Genomic DNA, 11,669 nt, shown 5'->3' on the forward strand with positions numbered 1-11,669 from the left:
AGGCTTTAAATTAAGCAGTACTAATCTAAACTTTGAATAAAACAAGCTTTTCAAATTAGAAAATATTAAATTCATTAAATCTAATTTTAGTATAATAAACACCTAACAAAAAATATTTGTTTATTTTTTTTCATAGTAATATGAATTCTAATTAATTTAAGGGAATTTTTCAAATATTTTACTTATACAGTCTTTTTTACACTAAGTTTTGCTTTAGAAAGTTAACGAATAGCAATATTATTAAAATAAAAAATAATTTTAATTTTTAATAAATCTTAAAAAATATTGTTTTTTTTACAAAAAGTGAATTTCATGTTGTTTAATTGCTTTGTCATGTTTTTGCATTCAACTCGTAAACATTATGTTTTAGAATGTTTTCGTATAGAATAAGCTTAATTTATTTAAACCTTTAGTAAGTTTTTATTCAATATTAAAATAATTGAATTTCAAAAGTGAAAGTAGATTGTACATCTATTTTAAAACCACAAGGGTTTTCTTTATAAAGAATCTTTTATAAATTACATATTTTCATTTTTAGTATGTGTAATGAAATTAATTCATGTCAAACAACATATCAATTAATACTTGAAAAGTTATATTATTAGTACTATCTGCTATATAAACTGAATCATTAAAATTCAAAGTGGTATAAAATAAATTAAATCAAATGAATTTCCACAAAATTCCACCCGAATTTGATGAAAGTATGCTATTAACTCTGTCAAATATTTATTATGTTAATTAAATAGAGTTAATTTTAAATTTAAACAAGAATATAAATTTTTTAGTTGTTGCTATAGAATAAACCAATTAAAATTAATAAAAAAATGTATATAAACTAAATTGTATGATTTATAAAATGTTATAAATTTTGTAATATTTTTTGATAAATGTTAGTAATGAAAAAAAAATACAGTTGTAAAGTTAATGTAAAATAAATAATTGAGGTTTAAAAAAAAATTGAGGACCAAAAAGCATTCAATATTAGCATTAAATTGGTTCCCGATCGGTTCAAGCGACAGACATATGCTGGGAAAGTTCAATGTTCAAAGATGAACCGTATAATTTTTTATAAGGTGTATGTGTGTGCGGGGCACAGATCAGGTAGACCGCACAATATGAACTGTAAGTAGCCGTATACATAATGGTCGCGCCACATAATGATAATTCAGTTAGATGAAAGATCTAATGTTTGCATACAAGTACTACGAACAACAATAATCACGAGTAAATCAATGCGTGTGCGATTCGTATATTGGTGACGACAGGGACAGAAAACTGTGTTATTGCGGCAGGCAATGGACGCCGGCCGTTTGTTGGACTTTACACTAAAACGCGTATGTATAAGAGTCCGGATTAGGGTTGTTGGGTACACATCAACATGCTGTCGAGAATTGTGTTGTGATTATTTATGCTGCATCGAGTTGTTGTCGGTCTTCTCTCTGTCTGCACTGTCGCCGCCATCTTGGCGCTTTTCAACTATAGGCTCTATGGCGCTTGCGAGCCAGTAGTTTTTGTATTCGTTTTGTTGTAAAAGTCAAATATCACCTTTGCAATTGTCGCACCCTTGTGCGCTCAGTATATCGCCGTAAGGTCTATATATTTTCTGAGATACATCACAGTACCGTTCACAGCACATTGTACACGTTGGTCAGCTACTTGAATTCGATTTCAATTTATCCTTTCAATATTCAACATTATTATCAGCCGTTTCAATTAGCCGATAAGTATAATGATTGTTCATCTTCTTTCTAAGACTTACATTTATAATTTATTATTTGTTTATATAACCGCCATTGTGGTATTAGTATTAAGTGTTCCCCCCCTATCCACATTGGTGTATATACGATTTTATGATTCTTGTATAAAACATTTAATTGTTATAATTATATATTGTAAAATTCATTCTACATTTATTCATACTTACCTTATTCCTTATCCTCGTCATAGCATGACTCAAGACAAAATAAAACAACGAACGTTAACGAACCTGCTTGAATACCACCGGGCGCTGTGTTCATTTAAGTGTGTTGTGGAGAATGTGAAGTAGTTGGCACCACTGCACGGTGTAGAATATGTATCAGTTTAGAAATTAATGAAAAAAACATTGAAATAATAAAGGTTTAAGATGTTTTCATGTAGACTGCAGCGCAAATTTAACGAACGCTGAACAACAGTTTTAGTTTGCGCGATTTTTATTTGATATTTAATTTTTATTGCGTCATTTTCACAAATCAAATCAATTGTATTTACAAACTAATTAAAATAAAATTAGGCCTCACCTCAAATTAATTTATTACAACAATGAATTGGACAAAAATGCGTAACATTTTCAATGATATCTTGAAAAGAAAATTAATAATTATTTAAAACTCTAAACTGTTTTTAATTTAATTTAGCACATGTACATATTTGCTACGTGCTATATGTTGATTTATCAGCATCTCTTTTTTTTTATATACTAAAACCAATAAAATTGATTAACTTGTCAGATTTCTTTTGCAGTTGTACGTACATGAGCAATGCTGAGCGTTTCAGTCAGTCTTTGTATGTTGTAGACTTGTAATAATTTTGTAGTTTTCAACAAAACAATTTATTTATTATAAGTTTATATTGACAATTCAGAGATAAAAAATTTTTATATGGGACAATCAATTTTTAGTAAAACAATAATTTTCTCAACAAATTTTGGAATTTTTAATTTTTGTGAAAATAAAAATTATTTGGTTCAAAAAACTGCAATGTTATGTTATTAAATAATTTCTTTCAGATATTCATTGTGACTAAGTTTGCTTTTTCTTTAATTCACAAATTTTAATCAAATCCGGTCTTGACTCCTTTATTACGAATCACTTTACAGTTGGAGGAGTCCTTAAAAATGGACTTCTTAAAAATTAATTCAACATTTAAAATTGTAAAAAGGGGAACTTCTTATTAAACGATTAGTTAAATATCAACTATTGCCATTTTACTATTGATAAAATGTTTGAAATATAACTATTTAGCAATATGAATATTTTATTTTATTTCTAAGATAATTAATAATTTCAAAACATTTTGCCTTTGAAACTGGTAAAATGATTTACTTACAATCAAAACATAACACGTTTTTAAAAAATATTTTATTCTTGTACACAATTATACAATGACACGTTAATCAATACACACAAGCCGATGTCAACAACAGTTATTATACATTTATAGTAATATAATGGTTTATTTCTATAAATAGGACTGATACATTTTATACAATGAATTTAATTAAAGAAAAAACTACTTCGTGATAAATACTGTACAAAAACAAAATAATTAGGGGAATCGAATACACATTAATTGATATTAACAGTATGATTCTTTCACTACACAATGATAGATAAATTTTTACAATCATAAGGTGGACATATAAAATGTATAATTCATTGTAACCTTGAAGCCTCAAAGATTTTAAACGTAAATTGTTCAATATATTTTTATAGGGTATATAGTATACATGGTATCATTTAGATACCTTCTTATGTTGCAAAAAACACTCAATTTAGAATCACAAATTGAATAGAGTAATAATTAATTAAATGTTGTTTCATAAAACTGACAGCAATGGAAATTTGAAATTTAGCAATAAAACAATAATACTGGACGGAACTTTATAATTGCGATAAATCGTAATTTTAATTATTAATATTTTCATACCTATCATGAAGTTTAAAACTTAGCAAGGCATAATTGTGTAAAATTTTTATACATTTTACAATGTGTACAATTTAATCAAAGATAATTTATTTTAAAATATTTGATGACTTAAAACGAATGCCAGTTTTTTAAATATTTTAATAGAGATAGAAATTTTATTTTGAGTAAATATTTAGAAAACAGAAATCGGAAAAAATTAATATTATATTTACAGATTATAACTATACATATTTCAAAACACTTTATAAGTTAATATAGGTAAAATTTAAATTTTTTTTAATTTATCACAGTTAACTTTTGGCAGATATGTTTCCACATATATTTGCCATTAAAACTATTCATAATATAATAATTATAATTTATTGATATAGATAATATTATCTTATTGCATTTTTTAACGTCCTTTGCTATAATAATTTTTTAATCAACTTTTTATTTTTGATACATAATTTATTTATTTTGCACTCATCAAAGTGCATTTTCTTTTATTTACAACAATACGTTTTTAATTATTATACAAGTATTTATAAAACTAAAAAAACAGTCTGGTTGTACATGAGACAACATTATCATTACATTCGTTATAACACAATTTTAACATTATACACAAAAATAAACAAAATTTTACATAAATTATTACAAGTTAAATGTTTTTTTTTCAATTTACTGTATAAGGTAACAATTTAAAAATTATGTCAATACTAAACTATACAAAACTTGTAAGTTATTTTTTGCAATCAAGTTAACGAAATAAACATAAAAAAAAAACGTTTTTGCCATGATAAATAATAAAAATTATCTGTAATGCTGGTAATACTTGCATATTTAATATACAAACATCTCAGCAGACTCAAGTCATTGAGAAAAAAAATTTACGTCAAAAAAAAAAAAACAAACATAATAGTAGTAACATAAAAATTAAAAAAAGGAAAGTTCCAGACAGTTTAAATAATAATATTATACAGGTACAGTCTAGGTCGTTGAAAAATTAAGTCCCGATGCCTTTGATATTACTCTTTTTAAGTAGGAACCCAAAAAAGTGGTCAAAAGTTCATTTCGCTTAAACTAGAAACCCTTCAGATAGGTTAGCTGAAAATTGCGCTCGCATTGCTTGTATACTGTTCATAATTTTCTTTTGGTGACCGACTAGTGTTATACCCAATGCAGTAAGATCAGCAACAGTGAGTCTGGCAACTTCTTTGATGTTAACAATGCCAGCTTGCTCAAAGTTATCCAAGTACCTGGCCATCTTTATAGAACATAACCATTCATTGACTGAACCAAACTGTGTCATATCTGGAGCATCAGAACTCAAAGGGTTAACGGACCTAAAATTCACATAATTTGATTAGTACAAAGTAGAAAACTTGCGGCATGTAATTAAGCGCGTTTGAAGCAAGAATAGGCTTTAAACTCTAATATTTACTGTCAAGCGTGAAAACAAACGCATACGGCATGAGTTCAACGTTAAGCACGTAATGTAATTATGATACATTATTTACACAGTACTAAAATATAAACACAAGCAATCAAACAATATCAACGAATATTACCTCTGTTTTCGCGGACAATCAAAACATGTTTTCATTATTCGTGATGAAACGATACCCAATCCGAGCCACATTTAAATACGACCGGCACATAATACGGATTAACAGGTGGTGGGCGGCTGTGTTTATAGAGAAAACATGCAAAACCCAATGCGTTTGTTAATGAGAAATATAGGTTAAAATAAAATTAGCGATAATATACATAAATTAAAAAAAAAAAAATACCCATTTATGTAAAATTCATTATGTAGTATTAAATTTTTTAGTAATACTGTACTGTACCGGATACCAAAGCTGTAACAAGGAGTATTTTTAATTATCCTACAATATTTATAAATGTATATTGAGAGAATAGTTTATTTTTTAAGTCGTTATTAAAGTGGTAATTTATTAATTACTCTATTTGTGTCATATGAAATTCTTAAAAAAAAAAAAACAAAATGTTTCTACAATATAACTTAAATTAGGAAATTCTTTAAAAAATATAAGGTCTTACTAAAATTGCACATCTAGGGAAATTTTTCTACTTAAAAATGAATAGCGCGATATAAAAACAACTTACTCGAAGATAAATTGTCAAACTGATTTTTACGAATCTATATTTCGAGTTGAAAATTGTATTATTTTAGCAAACTAACATGCTTTTTACAGAAATATTTTCTCTTTCGGTATATTACCAAAACCCGAGTACAAATAAATAAAGTGTTTGTATAGCCAAATGAAAAGTACACAAAATATATATCAGTTATAATGAACATTTTTAAAAATTATATACTATAAAATAATTCCAATAGAAAATTTTAAATTAATTCGATATACACACAAAAAACTATTTTGAACTTTAAGAAATTTAAGTAAATATTTTTTTTAATTTAATTTTAAATTATTGCTGAATGTAATACATACGCATTACATATCTCGTGTTTACTGCTTAATTTTTAATCAATTTGAATTAACCAATTTACACTGTACCTTGCGTAAACAAAAAATGTATAAAAATGAACCACATGCATTCTCAAAATGAAAAAATCTAGAAATCTAAAATTCTTCAATATTTACACTAGCTCGATGGATTATTAAATACATTTATATATTTTTAAAATGATAAAAATAAATCGAAACAAGCAAAGTCTAATAAAATATACAATATGTTTAACACGATAAAAAAAAAAAAAAATTAAACAAGCTCCTGTCAGCATGGTGTCAAGTTCAGCATAATTTGCTGTAATTATTTGATTTAATCAAATAATGTCTGTACTAAAATACATATAAAATTAATATTATGCAAAAGCCCTGAATTCAATCGCTGTCACAATCATATAGCAAACCCAATAAAGCACTAAAAAAATTTTTTTTTTAAAGTTGTGAAATAGCAAATTAAGTTGCTTAAATAATTTTAATTATTCCATTGGCTTTATCAAGTAATATAAAAAAATGACTTTGTTCGATCTGCTAAATGATTTCAACGAAATAAAAAAATTGTATTTTACCTATTCTGGGCAATTCTACGCAAAGTATCTGGACACCTAATTAGTTTGTCAAGCGTTTTCACTATGGACAAGAATACAGGTCTATGAGTCCTCTCTTTTTGCCAACAGTCCAACATTAGTTGGTAAATAGTTTCCGGACAATCCATGGGCGCCGGCAATCTATATCCCTTTTCTATTGACTTGATCACATCTTGATTGCTCCAGTTCCAGTATGGTCGTTCACCGTATGACATGACCTCCCATACAACAATACCGAACGACCACACGTCCGAAGCGGAAGTAAACTTTCGGAATGCTATTGCCTCGGGTGCAGTCCATCGGACAGGGATCTTACCACCCTGGAAATTTGAAAACTGTGTAAAAATATCGTTAATCATATAGAAACGATACACAATAATTAACTGTTGATGCAAACTTACCCGTGTGGTGTATGCTCCTTCGGTAGTACTTTCAATTTCTCGGCTGAGGCCGAAATCAGCTATTTTGCATACGAGCTGAGCGTTGACTAGGACGTTTCGGGCTGCGAGATCTCTATGAACATAATTCATTTCGCTGAGATACTGCATGCCCGATGCAATACCGCGTAGCATGCCGACTAACTGGAGTACTTGGAATTTACCATCGTTGGCCTGTGAAACGCAATAAATCAGAATACAACAATAAATTAAAAAAGTTTAACCCAAAAAAGTTACAGCGATACAAATAAAGATATAAACGATAAATTAAATGGAAAAATTGAAACTTACTCTTAAAAACGTGTCCAAAGAACCGTTTTCCATGTATTCAGTAATGATCATCACTGGATTTGATCTGGTGACGACGCCTTGTAAAAATATCACATTTGGATGTTCGAATTGTCCCATGATAGAGGCTTCGGTAAGGAAATCATTGCGGGCCTTGTCTGAACTTCCGGGCTTTAATGTTTTGATGGCAACGTCAACCTCTACCGAAGGCGAGCCAAGTACTTTTAATTTCCCTCGACAAACGTCGCCGAATTCTCCACCGCCTTTTAACACAACGGAATTAGTATATAATGCATTAAATAAATGAATGTTTTATTTTAATTACCAATAATTGCTTCTATAGTAATATAAGAAGCATCTATTTCTCTGGCAAACTCTTTAACGGCTTGATTAGGATCTTCATACGTATGTGGATCAATATACGATCTTGAAGTGGTAGAACCAACTTGAGTGAACAATGGTGTGGTCACTAAAATCAAACAAATATATAAACAACAAATTTAGAATAACTTCAGCAACTAGAGTAAAAATAAGAAAAAGCGTAACGATGGAAAACTATTAGTTGGATGTTGGACTTACTGCTGCTAGTGTGAGTGGCTACTATGGGAGGATTGTCCAAATTGCAATGCACTAAAAAAACAAAAAAAAAACAAGGTTCACACCAAAAGCATAAAGCAGAATGCAGGCAAACAATAAGTTTAGCTAAATATGCAAACAAGTAATTTGCATTAAAGGGTTAAATATATGAGCTTTATATGATAACGTTTGAGCAGAATTTTTTTACTTTAATAAAAATATATATTTTTTTAAATTCTACAGGATACAAAATATTACTAAAAATGTTAGTAAAAAAAATAAATATTAAAATATAACAAAAAAGCAAAATTTTGCAACATGTATAAAAAAATTGAAAATAGCAATAAAAAAATTAAACGAATATCGGTATCGAAACACATAAATCACAATAATTCAAATAAACTTACTGTAGGTAACCACAAGTCCTTTAAATGAATGCGTGTAAAAAACACAAACAAATTTATCACTAGGTGTTAAGGTAATACTTTTAAGTTATAATTTATTTATGTTGTGATATAATTATAATAAGTGTCATTATTTTGTTTAAATACATTAGGTTTTAAGGTTACTATTTATCGTACATATTGAATAAGTAAAAGTTTTGGATTTGCCATACCAGTGGGTACACATAAAAAATGAATATTTTAGAAAAAATACCATCATAGTTTTATAAATTAGCTTACCTTCTCCATTTCTGTATTCCAATGTATCACAGTCACTTGGTTGTTTTTTGTTACACTCATCGTTACTCCGACTGAAAATAATTAAACATTAAGCATCATACACGATCTACAGTAGATTTTTATTTTCATCTTACCTCCTCAAAAACAATACGGTCATAATGATAACTACTACAAGCACCACAACAACAGCTACTGTGGCTCCAGCTATAATCCGAACTTCCATATTATCTTCGTCGCCAATATAAGCTGTAGAAAACATCATCAATATTTTATTAATAAATCATACACATTCATATTTAAGCGATTTTAGTAAAACAGGAAAACTTCAATGTGTAGACGTATCAGACTAGAGTATATTATTTTTAAAAACAAAACTTACCCGTATCGTCTTTAATTCCATTTTTTCTTTGAATTTGTTGTTGTGTGCTCTTAGTGCTACTGAGTGGTAGACCAGTTGTTTTGTATATTATTGGACTGTACTCTCCCCATCCATGCGCTGTTTTAGCCCGTACTTGGAAACCGTAATCCGTTTTCGGTCTCAATGAACCAAAAACTATGTGTTTGTCAGCTGTCAGCTTATTGCTGGCGTTGGATTCTTCTCCACGAGGATAAAACCTTACCTATAAAGTAACATTTAACATTAGTTTACGACGAATTTACAGTCTGCTATAATTGTTTCAATAATCTTTACCTCATAAATTTCTACTGGATCTTCCTCGCCAGAATCTGAGTATCCGGATGTAATCGGCGGATCCCACGACAGTGCTATTTCGGATGCCTTCACCAAAGTTACTCGGACGTTATTAACGGAGGCTGATTTGACGGATGCCTCAGTTGTAACGGCAATGTCAACAAACTGTCGGTGCTCGGTTGATGTCAAATTGCTCACACCGTTTTCAGCCCACACGTGGAATTTATAAGTAGTAACAGGACTTAGGCCACTTATCGTTACTTTGGTATCGTTGAACACATCCTGCAAAAAAAACATGTCATAAATCAATAAAATATTTCTAGAGTCAACATCAAGGATTTTATGTAGTGTCAACTTACTGCGTTGGGCATGAACACAACTGAAGGTCCACACATGTCACACGTTACTCTATACACGGTGTCTATTCTTCCTCCCAAAAAGTTTGGTGGATTCCATGACAAAGTCACGGTTGACTGATCTACAAAATTGACCGTTAAGTTTTGAGGAGCTGAAGGAGGTTCTGAAAATAAAAATAGTAGAAATAATTATAACTACACGATAATTATTTTTGAATAATTAGTGATTCTATGAGTAAATAACTCTCATTTAGTTTGAACATTAATTATTACGTATACTTTTGAACACATTAGAATTTTGTACGATAAAAAAAAATTAAAACTTTTTTTACTAATCAATTCATTACTAAATTTGACAAATTGCATTAAAATTAAAAATGTTTTCAACGCAAGTGCTTTATTTATTGAAACATTGTAAATTGATTAAACATACAAATTGCATAAAAACTGAATGATATTTTCAGGGTTATTTTCTCTTTCAACTAAGGCCAGTCATATCAGAGTATAAACATAATATGTTATTCTTCAACAATTATAATTGAAGCATAAGCCTTTTAAAATATTCATATGCTCGTTTTCCAGACGACTGAACATTTTCTTATAACAGCTTACTACTCGGCATTATTAAACATTTTTAAATTAATATAAATCCTGAATATGAGTACATAGTAATTATAAAGGGCTTGATACAGTAACTACAACGCTGCGTAGAAACAACGCAATTATTGAGCAAAGTAAGCTGAATGTGATTAACAGATTCTGGCCAACACGAACATAAATCTGACACCAGTACACTTTTTTACGAGTATTGCGCGAAGCGTATTGGATTTTTTTAACTTTTAAAACAAAATAAGGGAAAACTGAGCTACTCGTTTAAACGAACATTTTTAATTGCGGTTAAAAAAACGTAAACCATAAAATTTAACGATTCGTTTGCTACCGAGTTACTTAGCTGTTTTCATTAAAAAAATATGAAAAAAATGGCCGCGGGTAAGTTTATAGCGGATAAAGCACGTGGCGTACTTTTAACTTGGAAAAAAAAAACTAAAAGATTTTAATGAAAATAATTATTTACGAAAATTCTATTATTTTTACGGTTATACACAGTCTTTATGTAAAAACCTAGAAGAAGTATTTTACATTAAGTTGATTAAGCCAAACTCTTTGAGGATGAACTTTTTAGAAAAACGGAATAGGTTCTTTTATTGTTAAAAATGTACGAATCTGTACACACAAAAAAAAAATCACGAGCAATTACTAATCGCAATATAATCTCAATACGTAAACGGTAGTCTATTGAAAATAATAATTATGTATAAACTACTAAATTGAATGTCGCAAAGATGTCACCAAGTGAACGCTTGAAATAAAAACTAGAGACAAATCGGTTGCACCATCACTGATAGATTTAAAAGGTTTCCTTCGCTTATGTTGGCTTTACCTCACAATACAAGATGGATTGTGAAGAGATCATAAGGGATTTTTTCTTTTAATATGTTTATTCTCGAAACCTTAGACATTTTGAGCTTTTGAGAGGTCGCCCTACTTTAAAGAATAAAAGAAAGAAGTATCGTAATCCCTTTTTTAATGCCACTTATCGAACTGCACAGTCTCTACTAAAAACATTGTACTCATCCGGTTGCTCTCTAGCTAATTATACGGCAATGACGACGACGTTTCGAGTGTGTTATTTACACTTAAGCGGTTCAAAGTCAAAATTCAAAGAACACATTTTTATATGCCGAAAATAATTAGCTACCAAAGAATTTTCGTTTACCTCTTTTGTCGATTGTGGTAACGTCGTATGAGAATTATACTCCAAACGCGCCACAGCCTTTACATTTTTTACTCTTCCGTGTATATATAGTTATTGAAAAAAAAAAAAAAAAA

At 29.1% G+C, this 11,669-nt stretch overlaps 1 protein-coding gene across 10 annotated transcripts in view; it reads right to left on the reverse strand.

Moving 5' to 3' along the window:
* Window positions 1–3,107: 3,107 nt before the first annotated feature.
* The window catches only part of LOC126906116 (ephrin type-B receptor 1-B), an 85,771-nt gene continuing 77,209 nt past the window's right edge, over window positions 3,108–11,669 (reverse strand). For 3 of the 10 annotated variants that reach the window (XM_050686404.1, XM_050686405.1, XM_050686407.1), the window contains 12 exons: window positions 9,783–9,943; window positions 9,424–9,705; window positions 9,112–9,352; window positions 8,867–8,978; window positions 8,733–8,803; window positions 8,457–8,474; window positions 8,053–8,103; window positions 7,799–7,942; window positions 7,477–7,736; window positions 7,150–7,359; window positions 6,731–7,083; window positions 3,108–5,018 (listed from right to left, as the gene is read on the reverse strand). In XM_050686404.1, coding sequence (XP_050542361.1) covers window positions 4,751–5,018; window positions 6,731–7,083; window positions 7,150–7,359; window positions 7,477–7,736; window positions 7,799–7,942; window positions 8,053–8,103; window positions 8,457–8,474; window positions 8,733–8,803; window positions 8,867–8,978; window positions 9,112–9,352; window positions 9,424–9,705; window positions 9,783–9,943 — 2,171 coding nt within the window. In that variant the 3' untranslated portion in view covers window positions 3,108–4,750. Of the gene's footprint in view, window positions 5,019–5,243; window positions 5,360–6,730; window positions 7,084–7,149; window positions 7,360–7,476; window positions 7,737–7,798; window positions 7,943–8,052; window positions 8,104–8,456; window positions 8,475–8,732; window positions 8,804–8,866; window positions 8,979–9,111; window positions 9,353–9,423; window positions 9,706–9,782; window positions 9,944–11,669 lie in introns of all 10 variants that reach the window. The other 7 variants (XM_050686414.1, XM_050686408.1, XM_050686410.1 and 4 more) reach the window with 7 other exon arrangements.

Source organism: Daktulosphaira vitifoliae, unplaced genomic scaffold (genome assembly GCF_025091365.1).
Source record: "Daktulosphaira vitifoliae isolate Bord-2020 unplaced genomic scaffold, ASM2509136v1 Scaffold_4, whole genome shotgun sequence".
NCBI classification, from domain to species: Eukaryota; Metazoa; Arthropoda; class Insecta; order Hemiptera; family Phylloxeridae; genus Daktulosphaira; species Daktulosphaira vitifoliae.